This window comes from Brassica napus, chromosome C1 (assembly GCF_020379485.1).
Source record: "Brassica napus cultivar Da-Ae chromosome C1, Da-Ae, whole genome shotgun sequence".
In the NCBI taxonomy this organism is placed as follows: Eukaryota; Viridiplantae; Streptophyta; class Magnoliopsida; order Brassicales; family Brassicaceae; genus Brassica; species Brassica napus.
Window position 1 is genome coordinate 44,100,411 of NC_063444.1, and position 18,606 is coordinate 44,119,016.

At 40.8% G+C, this 18,606-nt stretch overlaps 1 protein-coding gene and 1 pseudogene across 1 annotated transcript; both read left to right on the top strand.

The window, feature by feature from the left end:
- Positions 1-2,710: 2,710 nt before the first annotated feature.
- Positions 2,711-6,811, top strand: LOC106375070 (annotated as a pseudogene).
- Positions 6,812-14,961: 8,150 nt separating this feature from the next.
- Positions 14,962-18,015, top strand: LOC125580056. The gene is made up of 3 exons (XM_048744017.1): positions 14,962-17,236; positions 17,333-17,367; positions 17,929-18,015. Exons 1-3 carry the CDS (start codon positions 14,962-14,964, stop codon positions 18,013-18,015), a joined length of 2,397 nt encoding a protein of 798 aa, XP_048599974.1.
- The last annotated feature ends 591 nt before the right edge of the window (positions 18,016-18,606 follow it).

Consider the following 18,606-nt stretch of genomic DNA (forward strand, 5'->3'; position numbering starts at 1 on the left):
CAGACAGTTTTTCAGAGGAGATGTCCGTGCGGGAGCTCTGTAGTAGTTGTATTATCTGAGAGATTTGGTCATTGTTGAGTGGTGCAGTTGAGGACGTGTTGTTGGTGATGGCTCTGGATGTATTTGATCGACCACGACCATGATTTCCTGAATTGGAAAATCGACCACCTCGTCCTCCTCGTTGTCCTGTTCCATAAGAGTTTGACCCTGTAGACTTTTGTTGTTCATACCACCATTCTGGATATCCATGAAGCAGAAAACATTCTGTCTTGTCATGTCCTTTTCTGGAACAATGAGAACAAAAACGATTGGGGTCGCGACTTCGTGTAGTTGATGTATTTGTTGCTGCGGCAAGAGAAGTTTCTGGTTTTGATAAGTCTGTCTGAACCGAGAATCCAATGGCCTCTGTTTTGAGGTCTGCACCGAGAGCTGTATTGTTGTGTTGCTCCTCTCGGAAAACACGTGAATACACATTATTCATATCAGGAAGAGGATTTTCATCAATGAGTTGTGGACGTATGTTGCGGAAACGAGACTCATCAAGCCCAAAGAGAAATTTATGAACGCGAATTCCCTCTTGTTCTTTCTCGATATCAGTTGCGGCTTCACATGAGCATGACCTAGTTGTTTTTAGGTTATCTAGCTCTTCCCATAACTTAGAAAGTCGTCCATAGTATTCGATCACAGTTTGACCGTTTTGTTGACAGTTACCAATTGCCTCTCGTATTTGATGAACGCGAACACCATTCCTCACAGAGAACCGGCGTTGTAGAGTGTCCCATAGTTTGTGGGCGTCAGGAACAAAGGTCACCGTCGAACGTATTTTCGGATCAATAGATGTCCGAATCCAGCCTACAAGCATTGAGTTTGTGGCTAGCCAGTGAGATAAATCTGGTTCAGTAGTTGGTTTGATCAAAGATCCATTGATGAATCCAAACTTTTGTTTTGCTTGTATTGAATTGGAAAGTTCTGTGGCCCATTCGGTGTAGTTATCACCACGTAGTAGGACTGAAGTAATATGAGCTCCGGGGTTGTCAGATGGATGAAGATAATATGGTGATGAGTTGGCGGTAGTAGGTAGGGATGTCGAAGATGTAGTTGACAAAGAAGAGTTAGTTTCAGTCATGTTTCTTGAGGAACAAGAACCACGATTTTTTTAAAAAAAATCCGATCTTTTGCTCTGATACCATGAAATAACTTTAGAATGTAAAAGTATAGTTTGTGTTATTCATCTCTTTGGCAAAACGCCTCTATATATACAACGTAGAAACCTAAATAGATAAGGTCTTGAGTAACTACATCATTATCTCCTCATAAGTAGTATTTATCCTATATATAATATGATAGTTTTCTTATTAATCATCACACCATATACTCTTGAACTCACATTCCCAAGAACTCACTTCTGCGACCGGTGTTTTCTACTCAAACATAGCTTTGATAACAGTGTTGTACGAAACAACAGTGGGAGTAAGTACATCTCTACATTCCCATCTCGTTGTAAGTAGTCGAAGTAGGTTTGTACTTGCGTCCTTTCGCTTGTTAAAACACTGACAAAAATTTCCCCACCATCTTACCCCGTCCCAGTGCCTTCACAAGCTGAGAGAGCAGACCGGGGGTAACGCTAACGTGCGCGTTACGAACGAGTTCCTGTATCAAAGCCGTGTAAGTGGAGGAATCTTATTTTGCCAGCCCATTTGAAGAACTGGGCCTTGACGTCGAGGATTGAGCGGACTAGTGGATGGTCTAGTTTGAGTTTGAGGATTCTTGTGATCAATCTCTCGTCTAACATACAGACGCAGTGAAGGATTGTTTGTTGATAGTTTCCAGTTCTTGTGAGGGTTCTCTGATTCCTCGGGGTTTGGGGCGCAAAACATCTGAACGATGATAAGAGAGTGTAATGAAGCTAAATTAGTCTCCTTTCTCCTCAACAATTAGTCTTGAGAAGGCGTGAGAGTGAGGTTGTGTGTAGATTTATTTACCTGTTTGTTTACCTTCGATTCGTGAAAATGAATCGAGCAGTACGTACACGGTACACCATCTTTGTAAACGAGTTTCACTCTTCCGGGGGCGAGAACATCGATATTCGGAGTGGCCGTCTCTGGTTTTAGCAATCAAACAGACACAAGGGCCGGAGTCGGGGAGAGAGAGAGTTGAAGAGACGCACGTGAGCAGCACGTGTTTTCTTGAAGAATGAGAGGATGGATAACAACGAGGCGGTAAAGTCTCAGAGCATCTCCAATGTGATACCTCATTAGAGTCTTTAGAAAAAATATTTTTTGATTTTTTAATTATTTTTTTTTTCTTTTTCAAATAAAATAAAAAAAAATATCAACCAATCGCGGGCTGTCACATGTCGATGAGATCCACAAATAGTGCAAGGATTCACTAAGAAAGAGTCTTTATTTAGAGATTTTAAAGATTGAATCCTTACTTTTTAATGAGGTCCACTGATTATTTAATTATTTTTCCCCTAAGAACTTCCCTTTAAGGATTGCTGTTGCGGATGCTCTTACGCACCTACTTGTCATTGGTTAGTATCTTAGCAAAGACCCGAAAAAATTACAGAAATTGCCACTGGCCGGAAGAAAAATGATGATTCTGAATTTTCTTAGAATAAATTTCTGGCATTTTCTGAGGTCCTTTTTTGTGGGGGTTCGAGTGTTCGGATGTGTTATTTGCCACACATCTCTAGAAACGTTGTGGAGAGATGGGTTTCATCATAGGGGGCACACTTGCTTCACCCCGTCTCCTCCTCTCCATTCTTCTCGATTCCTTCCATCATCTTCTTCTTATTCTCCATCGCATCGCACTTCGTGCTTCTTTTCTCTAGCAATGTCGCTAATTGCAAGCTTCGCCGACCAACTTCTGCTTCTCTACGCTACCAAGATGCAGACGACGACGCTGCTTCCTTCAACAGAAGAGCTTTTGTTCTCGTGGGCCAGCTATGGCGGATGAAAGTGAGTTATCAGTTCTGTTCTCTAACTTCTAGCCTTTCCTCTCCTACAAAGATCTTTTGCTTATGGTCTTATGTTCAGGTTTGTCTTTCCTTACTGTCATCACTTGTTTCATTCATTTCAGGAGTCAATGAGACAAACGCATCAAAGCTTAATCAAGAACCTGAGGTTTGTTTTAAACTCTCTTAGACCTTCCCAAATTGAATCCAAAGATCTCCTTTGCACCTTCCGAGTAAAGTTCTTGATTGAGAGACTTTACTAAGTCAGTATATGCCTTATGTGGTTAGGTTGCAGTAAGTGTAGGAGCATCCCCAAATTTATTTCTTGAATGGTCTTGGAATTTTCAGCGCTGGTGTTCTCGCTGCACTCGCTCGGAAAGATACTAAAACTGCTCAAGCAACCATCGAATCTGTAAGCTTTCTCTGCTACTTCCTTACACTCTTTTTGCTTAACAATTGTGCCAGAATGTTCTAGTCTTTGATTTACTCATAACATTGTTCTATCAGAAGTAACCAATTGTTCATTCCCTATAGAGAATTTACTTGGATTTGATAACCTTCTTACTTAATCCACAGATAACCATGACATTACAGGTAAATAACCAGTTGGGAGACAGAGAAAGAGCACTGGTCACCAAGGAGAAAGACTTTGAAGCAAGACTGCAACTTCAGCAGGAAGAGTGGAACAAGGAACGAGAAAAGGCCCAAGAGGAACAACTCTCATTGATCAACCAGTTGAATTCTGCAAAAGAAGTAGTGACAGGGCTTGGCCGGGAGCTAAGCAGCGAGAAGATACTATGTGAGGAGCTTAGAGCTCAAATAGAAAGTCTCCAAAGTAGTCTGTCAAAGGCTGGTGAAGACGGAAAGTCACTTGAAACAGTGCTCAGAGACAAGCTTAAATTGATTGAGGGTTTACAGGATCGGATCAGCTTGCTTAGTTTGGAGCTGAAAGATAAAAAAGGAGAAGCTCAACGGTGTGGGAACCGAAATTCGCACTGTCGATTTCCGTTTAAATAAGGAAACTAGGAAAACCCTAATTTCCCAGAGGTCCCAGATATCTGCTAATACTACACACCAAGCAATCAGAACACAAGAATAACAACGATAAAGTATAAGAAATCGAAAAGAGAGCAAAGTAGATCTTATTCTGAATTTGGGCGTTACAACAAGGTAAGAGCCTGGGCTACGAAAAAGCTTTAATTGTATCACTTAAATTATATAGGAATTCTCGATACGGGAAGGAGAAACGGTATTCTTTTCTTAGAGAGCTGTCGGCGAGATTCCTAGTTCTAAAACCGTAAGACGGCAATAACCTAGTTGAGTCGCAGCTCGAATAACAAAAAGAGAAATATGCCTAATTGCTCTAAGTGCTAAGTTTGCTCTGAGAAAAGTCCTCTCCATGCTTCTCGCCTAGGACTCCTTATATACTGGCTCCTAGGTCGGTTTGCGCTTTTCCTCTTCTGCCCTTAAGCCGTCATAGCGTAAAAATGGAGATATTCCATTTTTTCCGATCTTCGTAATTATCTTCAAATTTCGTATTTATCCGCGAAAACTTGACATTTATCTTTTCTTGCGAACCAAGCGTAAACCGTCATGCGGCTTACGGGCTGTTGGTTAACAAATCGTAAGTTGGGCCTCGAGTCATGTCTTAGGTCCCTTTGGGCCGTCTTCTGACTCGAAGCGTTTATTACGGCTTCTTTCGATAAAGAACGAACTTTCCGCAGTTTTTACGGTAAAATTTGATCGATGACTTAGAATGGCGGGAAACGTGAAATGGGTCTGCTACGGTCTTCGGAAGATAGCATCAAAGGGTAGACGAGAATGCATGGGTTATTGTTGTATCGACGTTTCGGAAGAGCTCGGTCGCTGCGTAGCGACCGAGCTTCGGCTGGAGCTAGGTCGATACATAGCGACCGAGCGGAACGAACGCTCGGTTGCTACATAGCGACCGGGCTTCGGCTCCAGCTCGGTCGCTACGTAGCGACCGAGCGGAACGAACGCTCGGTCGCTACGTAGCGACCGGGCTTCGGCTCCAGCTCGGTCGCTACGTAGCGACCGAGCGGAACGAACGCTCGGTCGCTACGTAGCGACCGGACTTCGGCTCGAGCTCGGTTGCTATGTAGCGACCGAGCGGAACGAACGCTCGGTCGCTATGTAGCAACCGTACAGCGTGCATGTGCGGTAGTAGCGTAATGACCGAGCTTGGTTCGTCCGTGTTCCGATCTTCATACTCGGACCTATCCATAACTGGTCTGGGTATGTTTCCGATGGCTTATGTTTGATCTAAACAGAATTCGAACAAAATTTAATCTCGGGAACATACGTTGCGACGTTCTCTTGATCGAACATGATTTGTTGCGAAAAGACATACTTGTATTTTGCGGGGATTTGGACGTTAACTTCGTCGTAACCGTTTTCAACCCCAACAAACGGATAGGCACATCACTGGCTGAAAAAGAAGCAGAACTGAAGAAACTCAACTCTGCTTACGCTCAAACTAGAGGAGATCTTGGTGACGAAATTTTAGAAATCAAGCAGGTTAAGGAAGAAGTCACAAGAACTCATAATGAATTAGACTCCAAGGACTCTACCATTAAGGAGTTAAACACCAGAATAAGCACTTTAGAGGCTGAGAAAAAGAGTTATGTCCAAAAGCTTGATGATGTTACAAAAGAGTACACTGCTTTGCAGTTAATTTCTGAGTTTCAATCAGCTGCTGATGCGGAGGTCATTAGCAGGAAAGAGGAGGAGATTCAGCAGATGAAGTAAAAGCTGGATCATGTGCTAAAGGATGTAAATGAGAGTAAAGACAAAGCTGCTGAACTTACTAAGAAGTACGAAGACTCTAAGAGGATGCTGGATATAGAACTCACTAATGTACAGAACTTGATACATGAACTTGAAGGAGCAAAGGAAACACTCCAGGCGTCAAGAGATAGTGTCTCTGACCTGGAGAAGCTGCTTGATGAGTCGAGAGCTTTGTGTTCAAAGTTTGAATCAGAGGTTTCTGTATTTCGAGGAGAGTTTGATGAAGCTAAGGAAAGATATGAAGAGAAGCTTGCCGAAGAAAGAGGAAACAGTGAGGTTTTGGCTAGAGAACTTGCAGTGGAGAAAGATCTTTTAAAGAAAGCTAGAGACGAGCTTGAGAGACTGACTCATGAACTTGAAGAGTCTTCTGTCAAGAACCAAAACCTCCAGAAGGAGCTAGTGGAGATTTACAACACTAACAAGAAACTGGAAGAGGAGAGAAAGACAGTATTGGCATTGGAGAAAGAAGAGAAAGCTATGGAGAAGCAGATGTTGATGGACAGGGAGGCGAGGAAATCTCTTGAGACAGACCTTGAAGAAGCAGTTAGGTCCTTAGATGAGATGAACAAAAACACATCGACATTGACAAAAGAGCTTGAGAGTGTGAATACTCATGCTTCCAGTTTGGAGGACGAGAAAGAAGTGCTTCAAAGAACACTGGAAGAGGCAAATAAAGCATCAAAAGAAGCCAAGGAAAGCATGGAAGGCGCATATAGCTTCTTGATGAGTCTGAGAAAAGAGAGGGAAGTGCTAGAAAAGAAAGTAAAGAAGCTGGAGGAGGACTTGGGATCTGCAAAGGGAGAGATACTGCGCATGAGGAGCCAACCGAATAGTGTAAAAGCTATGAATAGTACATAAGATGAAGAAAAGAGTGATGATAAGGTTACTGCAAAGAAAGTTGTCAAGAGGAGAAAGAGCAGTACTAGTTCTTGAGGAGACAAAGGTTATAATCACCAGATCTTGCTAAGTTATTATATAAATCTGTGTAAATTTTGACTAGAGGCAAATGGCTCCAATGTTTCATCATTGAGATCATTTCATCAATAATGATAGGTAATATAGAGTAAGAAGATCAGTTCTTTGTATCAGGATATTCACAGTTTTTTTTTTTTGCTCAACATCAACTTTTCATTAACCAAGTAGTTTTACAATAAGATTAGACCACATTGAAATTTCACCACAAATATAACAATGCATCTTAGCAACACTCTGGAACAGTCACTAGGTGATCTCTCACTCGGATCCAGGGCAACCTAAAGTACATTGTTGTAATTTCAACCACAGTGGGGTGAGAAAGCTCCACGACTCGAAGAAAACCACCCCTTAGACCACTACATTCTACCATTAAAAAAAAAGGATACAGCTCTGGTCCTAAAACATCGAAAAAACCTAAGCTGAGAATTCCTTTAAAAAACCAGCAGCCGGTACCAAAGATAGGCGTGATATGCTCGACCAGCTACATCAACACCCGAGGGGTGCTTATTCCCAACACGGCTTATTCAATAACCAGGAGCTAAGGAGCTGACCTCTTGAAAGGTGGGTTGAGGCGTTGGCTCCTCCTGTGACCCAGCATGAACTCCGTAAGATGAAGTAGAAGCAACACTACCGAATCTATCTTTCATACGGTACTGCGAATGTGTTACTTCTAGATGTGGCATCACCGAGTCTCAACAATTCTCTCCACGCACTGCCTCCGAGAACCAGAGGAAACAGCTTCACCTTCGGGTCACCACGACACGGGAATCAAAGCACCGCTTATCCACAGTAAAGCGCCTAGCTTTCCACTTCTGACAGGACCATAGACGATCCATTACATGGCTCAACAACACGCGACTCAAAAGCCAGTCCGGTGAACACACGTTCACTTTAATGACTCCGGCGCGCCTCCGAAGACAGATCTCCAAATTTTACTTGGGCGAAGAAGGTGAGAGAGCCATCCTTGCACCGAAACAGTGACACTCCCACCACCTGTGCCCTACTTCCTCCAGATCTGATATACAATATCGCCCTCAAACTCTATCTTTCAGATCTACGAGAAGAAGGACGAACGGAACTCTGCGCCTCGGCCTCTTCGATGAGAGCCGACAAGCCAAAGGTGAAAACAGCCGTCAAACTTCACCACTGAAACCCTAAACGCCGACCCAACCCAGAGCCTTCTCTTCGCTCAACTCGCCGTTGTTCTGTAGAGGATGGATTCGACCATCCCTCAAGGCCTGGAGAACCGACGGCCCGGCCCGAACAAGGCGTAACGACGGTTCGACGCGGTGGCTCGGGGCGCCAGTCTCTCAGCGCGGCGCGAGGAAACTTTCGGTCAGTTGCATTTCGACTAAATGAGTCTGGCTAAACAGCTCCGCGAAGCAACGTGGGCTTTTCGGCCCAGCGAGTTAAAAGCCCATGAAGACGACGCAAGCTAGGTCACAGGAAAACACCAAGTCGACTATAAAAGAAAAGAGGGGATGCAACGTAGAAGGGATCCGAAAATACTCATACATACTGGGCGGCTAGATTAGGGTTTTACCTTCGTTATCTCGCCGTACTGTATCTTTCCGGCAAAGCTCTTCGAGCTCCGGTCGCTTTTCCTTTACGCATTCCCTTTCCTTGTAACCGATGAAACGCTTTTCCGACCATCAATAAGACGTCTTTGCTAAACCCACATTTAAAACTGAACGTTCTCTCGTTCAGTACCGTTTCACGTTCAAACAGTTGGCGCCCACCGTGGGCCAGTTAGCAAAGTACACTACAAGAAAACACAGTTTTAGCAAGGAAATTTAACGAGGAAAACTATTCCTCGTGAAATTACGATGACTTAACGATGAAATTGCGAGGAAATAAAGTTTCCTCGTAAAGGCCTTGTAAAATACCGAGTAAAGCTTTTCCTCGTAAAATCGTCGTAAGTCGACGTGGTTTTTCCGAGAAAAATGTGTTTCGTCGCAAATTCGTCGTAATTTTAGCATGATTTTTACGAGGAAATAACTTACGAGGAAAGAACGAGAAAGCCACCAACTTAACACGTTTTTTTTGCCACCAACCTAATTTTTCGTCGTAAATTCCTAGCAAAATTCCACTACCAGATTCGAAAATTTTCTATAAATATGGAGGTTTGAACATAATTTTAAGCACACCAACAAGAAAAAAAAACGTGAAAAAAATGTCGGGCTTGGGAAATATTTTCGAGTTGCGGAGGTGGATGTATATGCATAGAGATGCTAACGGGAGAGTGACGAAAGAATATCTTGCTGGGTTGGAGCGTTTTATGCATCAAGCAGATTCTACACCGCTCGCCCAAGAAAGCGGTAAAATATTCTGTCCTTGTAGGAAATGTAACAATTCAAAGTTGGCAAATCGTGAAAATGTTTGGAAGCATTTAGTAAATAGAGGTTTCACGCCAAATTATTATATCTGGTTTCAACATGGAGAAGGTTATAGTTATGATCAGAATGAAGCTAGTAGTAGTAATAGCAACTTTCAAGAAGAACCGGTTGATCATCAATTGCATAATGCACATAGTTACCATCAGGAGGATCAGCCGATGGTAGATTATGATAGGGTTCATGATATGGTAACTGATGCATTCGTAGCTCATGATGATGAAGATGAAGAACCTAACATAGATTCAAAAAAGTTTTATGAAATGTTAGATGCGGCAAATCAACCACTTTACAGTGGTTGTAGAGAAGGTCTCTCTAAATTGTCATTGGCTGCTAGAATGATGAATATTAAAACTGATCACAATCTACCTGAAAGTTGCATGAACGAATGGGCAGATTTATTTAAAGAGTATTTGCCGGAAGACAATGAGTCTGCTGATTCTTATTATGAGATTCAGAAACTGGTTTATAGTCTTGGGTTGCCTTCGGAGATGATAGATGTTTGCATCGACAACTGCATGATCTACTGGGGAGATGATGAGAAGTTGGAAGAATGTCGATTCTGCAAGAAACCACGATTCAAGCCGCAAGGAAGGGGACGTAATAGGGTACCGTACCAAAGGATGTGGTACCTACCAATTACAGATAGATTGAAAAGATTGTACCAATCGGAGCAGACTGCTGGAAAGATGAGGTGGCATGCCGAGCATACTCAGACGGATGGTGAGATGACTCATCCATCAGATGCAAGAGCCTGGAAACATTTTAACAAAGTACATCCGAATTTCGCTAGCAATAGCCGGAATGTGTACCTCGGATTATGCACAGATGGATTTAGTCCATTTGGAATGTCAGGGAGACAATATTCATTGTGGCCTGTCTTTCTTACGCCATACAACCTGCCACCGGAGATGTGCATGCAACGGGAGTTTTTATTCTTGACCATATTAATACCCGGTCCGAAGCATCCAAAAAGGTCACTTGATGTTTTCCTACAACCACTGATAAAAGAGTTGAAGGATTTGTGGTCAACAGGGGTGAGGACGTATGACTGCTCAACGAAGAAGAATTTTACGATGCGAGCTATGCTTTTGTGGACCATAAGTGACTTTCCTGCCTATGGGATGTTGTCTGGATGGACTACACATGGGAGATTAGCTTGTCCATATTGTAATGGAACGACATATGCATTTCAACTGAAGAATGGTAGAAAGACAAGTTGGTTTGATTGTCACCGTCGATTTCTTCCAGTTGGCCATCCGTACCGAAGAAACAAGAATTTGTTTAGGCACAAAAAAGTTGTGAGAGACACTCCTCCTCCATATCTAACTGGAGAACAAATTGAAGCGCAAATCGACTACTACGGAGCTAACGAAACAGTTCGCTGGGGTGGTAATTGGCATGTCCCTCGTAATATGCCTGATTCTTACGGTGTTCATCACAACTGGCACAAGAAGAGTATATTTTGGGAGTTACCATATTGGAAGGATCTTCTTCTGCGCCACAACCTTGATGTGATGCATATAGAGAAGAATTTCTTTGAGAACATCATGAATACAATATTGAATGTCCCAGGGAAGACAAAATACAACATAAAATCGAGGTTGGACTTGCCGGATATTTGCTCAAGAAGTGAGTTACATATAAAAAGCAATGGCCAAGTTCCCGTTCCAATTTTTAGATTGTCTTCAGAAAAAAAGTCGGTTTTGTTCAATTGGGTGGCATCAGAAGTGAAGTTCCCTGATGGGTATGTTTCAAATCTTTCAAGATGTGTTGAAAAGGGTCAAAAGTTCTCCGGGATGAAGAGTCATGACTGTCATGTCTTTATGCAACGACTTCTGCCATTTGCATTTGCGGAGCTACTTCCAACAAACGTACATGAAGCACTTGCAGGTAGTTTACAATAGGACAATAATATTAAATTGGTTTAGTTTACAATAATAGTATTTGACTAACAATGTGTTTAATTGTTTTTGGAATAGGCATTGGAGCATTTTTCAGGGATTTGAGCACACGCACTCTTAAAGAAGAAGTCGTAGAACAGCTTCAGGAGAACATTCCTATCTTATTGTGCAACTTGGAGAAGATATTTCCTCCAGGCTTTTTTGACGTGATGGAGCATCTAGCTATCCACCTCCCATATGAGGCATTGCTTCGTGGACCGGTACATTACGGATGGATGTATCAGTACGAGCGAGCCATGAAATATTTGAAGGGAAAAGCAAAGAACCTCGCCAAAGTTGAAGGTTCTATAATTGCTGGAAGTTTGACAGAAGAAGTTTCTCACTTCACATCGTACTACTTTGCGTCAAAAGTACGTACCCGAAGAAGAGCTCCAAGAAGATATGATGATGGTGGCGTTGCGCCCACATATGCAGTTGTTGGTGTTCCAGAAATCTTTAGCCAGATTGGACGACTTGGTGGGAAATCAAAACAGGTTTGGTGGTCGAGTGAAGAAGACGCTCATAGTGCACACACCTATATTCTACTCAATTGCGAGGATCCATTGATGCGTTATTTTGAAAGGTAACTTAAATTGAGTATACATTATATAATTGAGAGAGATTAATTCATGTAAAATGTGAATTTACAGCATGTTTGTTTCACAAGTCGAAGAAACATTTCCTGGTATATCCACAAGTGACTAGACAAAAGAAAAGATCAACACTTTGTTAAGTGGTTGAAGAATCAGGTATTAATCAAATACTTTTAAAATTTTCATACATGAATGATTTGTATTTCAACGTTCTTTTTATTTTTAAATAGGTTGATTATGACGACGATGCAGATTATCCTAAGTGGTTATACGAAGTAATTCAATCTCCACTTGTAAAGGTCACCACATCACAGATGTATTTCACACGAGGCTATACTTTTCACACATATGAGTATGGTAAACAGCGGGCTACCAGTAACTATGGAATTTGTGTGAAAGGAGAAACAGATTTCTACGGAATCTTGACGGAGATTATTGAAGTCGAATTCCCAGGGATATTGAAGCTAAAATGCGTCCTCTTCAAGTGTGAATGGTTCGACCCCGTCGTCAATAGAGGTGTTCGGTTGAACAAATTCGGTGTAGTAGATGTCAACGATGGCCGGAGGTACAACAAATTCGAGCCCTTCATCTTAGCTTCACAAGCAGACTAAGTTAGCTTCCTTCCATACCCACGGATGAGAGAGTCGGGTATAAATTGGTTGGCCGTGATCAAAGTTACACCTCGAGGACGAATCATCGTAGGAGAAGAACCACCATTGCAAGAAGAACAAATAAATGAAGTTCATGAACCTGAACAAGAAATTGATGACATCCTTCTCATTGATCCGCATAATCACGAGTATGAAGATCTTACCGAAGATCCCACGGAGGAAGCTGTTGAAGACGAGTTTCATGTAAATGATGATGTTTCAAGTGATGACGAGAATGTCGATGAATCCGATTAATGTATTTCATATTTGTATGAGTTTGATTTATTATATATAATTAAAGATAATGGGAGTTTATTTATAAATAAGATATCGACATTAATTATAAGTAAAGGAATTGTATTTTTATAATTTTCGGTTTGGATTAGAATGAATTGCTTGAGGTTAAAGGATAGAAGTGTTTGATATATGAAGTAGAAGATAAAGAAGGTGTGGTTTGGGATTTGGGGTTTCGTTTTAGGGGTTTAGAGACAGTCGTCGTACTTAGCATTAAGTCGTCCAGAAGACTTAAAGGTAAGTCGTCTAAAGAGGTCACTTTTGCAATTGAAAATTAAAAGGGACGACTTAATTCTAAGTCGTCCGGCTTTGTTTGTTAAAAAAAAACTTCAGACGACTTATATATAAGTCGTCTATGAGAAACAGGCTAGTTTTGCATTTGACCGAAAGTTAAAATTTCACGGTAACAGTAAACGTCGTAAGAGCCTCGTTAACTTACGTGGAATTAGAGACGATTTATAATTAAAAAAGCGGACATCGCTTTTTGCACGTAAGACCAAAACGTCGTAAGAGTTTATCGACAAGGCGAAGAAACGTTTGTTGGACACGGTCTCCAACTGGAAGGGTGACTGGATCGTGAAGGGCTATAAGCGGGGCAAACCTTCAACCATCACCACGGACGTGTGGGATGGCCTCATCCGTTACTGGAGGGATCCTGATGCCATGAGAGTCGCCCAGTCTTGCTCCGCCTCCCGTAACTCGGTAGATGAGCACGGCCACAGGGCGATGCAACATAGTACGGGCCAAAAGCCACACGCCCGCGTCCGTTTGGAAATGGTACGTAATTTAAATATTTAACTTTTTGATTTTTAATATAGATATATATATATATATAATAAAAACTTTCTTAACTGTTTTTAGGCCAAGGAGTTGGGACGTTTACCGACTCTTATGGAACTTTTCGATCGGACCCACAAGAACAAGGCGGGCGCATTTGTAGATGAGAGGTCTGAGAATATCTACAATGATGTGGCAGCTCGTATTGACGAGCGTGAGACCCAGCTGGCGCAGGAGTCCGCCGACGGATCACCCGTCGTCTTATCCACAATAGAAGTGGATAGAATTTACGAGGAGGTAAATTTTATATAAATTTTTTATTAATTTCATTTTACTTTAAAATTTAAATTTTAATATATATTTTATTGTTTTTTAAGAAAAAGGGACGTGTGTTGGGGATTGGTTCCGTCAACGATGTTCCGAGAGCGACTTCCTCTTATGGCCAGAGACGGGATGATGAAGTCTCTCAGCTGCGCGACGTGTTGGAGACGACACAACATCAGCTGTCGTCGACACAAAACGAGTTGGCCTCGACAAAATCGTCGTTCACAGCTCGTATGACTGGTCTCGAGAACTTCTTGGACGTCATAGCGGCCACAAATCCGGAATGGGAGGCCATGTTCAGGACCATGAGACAACAAAACCCCATTCCAGGCGAGACATCCGTGCAAGTCAACGAGGAAGATCTCTCGAGAAGGAGCGAGGAATTCTACGACGCGGCAATGCAGCATTAGTTTTTTTTTTGTTATTGTATTTTAAAATTCAAAACTTATTTATATATTATATAATTTCATTTTGATTCGGCCAAAAAAAAATTGGGAAAATTGCTAAAAGAGAACAAGAAAACAGCATAGTTGTCCCTATGGTATAAATCTTTTTTTGTCCATTTTTTCTCCGTTTTACCCTTTCCATATGTTAAAATTAATGAAATAAATAGTTATATGAATCAGAAAAATTATTAAAAATATAAACAATTAATAAAACACCCATTTACACAAACACATATTTTTTTTGGGTTGAAAAACATAATAAATAATATTTTTAAATTACGTTCTACTAAAAGTAGAATTCTGTTTCTACACAAAACGGGTAAGTAGAAAATGAATTCTAGAATGAACACATCCATCTACGTTTTTTAGAACGTACAAACTACTTTTTACTATAATTCTAAATATGGGGAATACGTATTCTACTATTTGTAATGATCGCTACTTTTATTCAGAAAACTGTTTCTACTTTTATTGAGTATTCTAAGTTATCAGGAATGCAAAATCTAAAACATATACGAACGTCCACATAGTGTAGAAATTACCTTCTGGAATTTTGTTATGTTCTACACAGTGTAGAAGGTGCCTTCTACGGATAAAAAAACTGAATTTTCGAAAATTAAGGAAGTTGCAGTTTTTAAAATATTCTCAAAATATTCTAACTTCCTAAAACGTGTTTTCATTGATTTGGTTCGTGAAAAATTAAAAAAAAAATCGATTTTGAATGTTCTTCTTCACCAATCTATGATTTTCCAATGATTTCTCTATAGTTTGTCTTGTGATTTTTACAAACTCTTGTTCTACGATGCATATCTATACAACATGTGGTGTTTGGGAGTTTGGAGCAACCACGGGATGGGTTTTTACGGCTGATGAGAGAGGGGCTAGGCTACTGTTATTGGAATCAACTTCTACCTTAGAGGTTTTTAAAAGAATGGTTTTGGAAGATTTTGATATGGAAGAAGATAGCTTACCCGATTTGGAGTTGAGTTATCTACCTAATGAGTTGATCAATACATCAACTTGTCCGCCTGTGATCATTGCAAATGATCGACAGCTTCAGAATTTTGTTGGTTTTGTTCAAAAGTGTGTTTCTACTCGATTGTGTGTAACATCTAAAGCCAAAGTTGAGAATCTGAATGAACCAGACTTTGATCTTAACAAGTCGCCAGCTGATTCAACTACTGCTCAAGAGGAGGGAAACTCGGTTGATAGGGGGAATGAACCAGCTCCTGTGTTTGTTGAGAGGCAGTGCGAGGAAAAGAAAGAAAAGATTAGAAGAGTCGAAGTTGATGAGGATGCCTATCATGCCGATACCATGATCTCGGCCAAAGAGGACGTACATAAGATGTCAAAGTTTTCTGTGCTCAATGTTGTTAAGAAGGGACAATTGTTTGAGAACAAAACTTTGCTGAAGGCGACTTTCGAGATATGTGCAATGAAGCATAACTTTCACTATGAGGTTATCAAAACGGATAGACAACTTTGGTACGTTAGATGTGAGGATAATGCATGCAATTGGTGTGTTCGAGCAGAGTGTTTGCAGGATTCTGAATATTTCATTATCAAAAAGTATGTCGGTGAACATACATGTGCACCTTCAAACAAAACCAAACCGGGTAGGACTGCTTCGGCCAAAACTATAGGCAGTCTGATTATGCATAGGTATGAAGGGGTTAAGGAAGGGCCGAAATGCAATGATATAATACAGATTATGCTTATGGATCATGGCTGTGAGATCACGAAATCTTTAGCATGGGATGCTCGTGAATATGCGGTTAATGCTGTTAGAGTTATACCAGAGAGAAGTTATGGAAAAATACCGAAATACTTGCACATGCTCAGAGAGGCTAATCCGGGAACACATTCATCGTATGAGATTGACAGCAAAGGGAGATTTCGGTACCTGTTTATTGCATTTGGGCAATCGCTACGAGGATTTAACAGAGTCATAAGGAGGGTTATTGTGGTTGATGGCACTTTTCTGAAGAACAAATACAAAGGAGTTCTATTGGTTGCAACTGCTGTAGACGGAAATTCTAATTTGTATCCTCTTGCATTCGGAGTAGTCGACTCAGAGAATGAAAATTCTTGGGAATGGTTTATGAGACAACTAAATAGTGTCATTGCTGATGATCATCATTTGGCTTTCATTTCGGACAGACATGCGGCCATTGCTAAGGCGCTTGAGACTGTGTATCCAACAGCTAAACATGGTATTTGCATTCATCATTTGTTGAATAATGTGGTAACATATTACCATGGGAAAGGACTTGTTGGGTTGGTTGCAAAGGCGTCCAAGGTTTATAGAGTTGCTGAGTTTGAAAAGATATTTGCTAATGTGTGTAATATCAGTCCGGCAATTGGAAAATACCTAAGGGATGCTGAAGTCCAAAAGTGGGCAAGATGTCAATTCTCTGGATATAGATATGACATAAGGACAACAAACCCTGCCGAATCCATCAACTCTGCTTTGCGTTCGCCGAGAGAGTATCCAATCATTCCCTTGTTGGACAGTATCAGAGAAATGCTGACTCGGTGGTTTTATAACCGTAAGAAAAAGATTTCAAAGCATAATCATCCTCTTACCGAAGATGTGGAGAAAAAGATTGAAAGGAGAACCGAGAAAGGCAAAAGATTTGCAGTTTACCCTGTCAGCGATGGTCGCTTGCTTGTTAGAGGTGATAAAATCGACTGCTTAGTTGATTTGGATAGACGTACTTGCTCATGTGGGAAGTACAACCTGATGAAGATACCTTGTCGGCACGCAATTAAAGCTGGGTTTCATGTTGGCAGACAGCCACACACATTAACTGATTTATTTTACACTACAGAAGCTTGGCGAGAAGCTTATCATGAAAGCATCAATCCTATTGCTGTTCCTGAGGATGCTTGGTCCATGCCAGAAGATGTTGTCGTGGACAATGTGCTACCACCAGAGTCAAGAAAATCAGTTGGAAGGAATAGAAAACGGAGATATGAAACTGTTGAAGATAAACTTCGGTCATCGCAAACATCACAAAAGAGGCAGCCTCGCAAGTGTAGTAGATGTGGTATTAGTGGGCACAACAGAGCAACTTGTAAAATACCAATATAGTCAGTCACATATGGTAAGGGTCAGCTTATATAGCCAGTTCGTTTATATGTTTTTCAATCTCGATTTAATTGTGTTTCAGGTATTGATGTTTCTGTTACAGGTTGGTCTGTTCAAGTATGCAAGTTGTGGTGTTTGAAAGTGCAGTATTGCCTTGTCTCGTATGGTTTTTTCTTCTAAAAACAATCAACTTTGTTTAACTTTGGATACTTTGGATAATTCTTGTATGGTTATTTTATCAGTTTCATTGTTATACATTGGTATTATTTTCACTTCACTTCTCTATCTCTCTGTTTGTTTAGTTATGTTCAGCTATGCTTTTGAGTTCGAGTTTAAGTTTGTTTGACAATAGCTGATGTCTGATTTTTCAACAAAAAAGGTGGATTGTAAGAACAGATCACTGAGCACAAAATATAAGAACCATTTGACTGGTAAAGTCGACACAAATATTGTTGCAACAAAACACTTATTGAAGCCAATACTAAGAACCAAATGACTGGTAAAAATGAAAAAAACACACTAACAAGAAAATACTAAGAACCAGTAGACTGATTTCACTCATTCTTGGCTTCTTAATCTTCCAAAAAGCCATAGAATGCTTCCTAAGCAACCTAATTCGAGTGAATTTTTCTGCTTCCTAACTTCTTCTTCTATTCTCTGTGTGATACTACTTTTCAGATCTTCAATCTCTTCTACAATTCTCCCTTGCTCAGCCTCTACCCTTCGAATCTCATCAAGCAAGGCGTCATCAACCCACTTAAATAAATGATTTTCCTTCTTTCGCTACATAGAAACGAAAATCAAATTAGGAGAAGTAAAATGGAATGAAAAAACATGTTGTTTATCCTACACAATCGAAAATCGAATCAGACAAAAAAGGAACATAACAAATCGGTAATTGAATCGAAAAACAAATCAAGACTATGAACCTGTGCCCCTATTTCACATCTATAGAACCGTCGGTAAGGATTGTCATCAGTTCTCGAGTAGAATATCACAACCCCTTTCCCGCACCAGCACCTAGATGGCAACCCGTATGAATGTCGCCTTGAAGTATTCATGTGTGTGAGAAACTGATTCAGAGAGAAAAAGGAGATTGACGAAAAAGAAGAACAGAAAAAAATGGGAAAAGTCGGGTTTGGTTGCTGAGTTGGTGTTATATATGTCGGGTTTTAGGTTTATTGTGGATCTAGTTCTGGTCGGGTTTGATTGTTGAGTTGGATCAAAAGTCTGGTTTGCAAGAAGCCAAGTTAAGTGTATTACATTTGATTCGATTTATTTACTCCTACGGGATGATCTAGTAAAACAATTATTCTAAATGTTCTTGTGGTCTTGTTCCGGGTTTTTGTTTCGTTT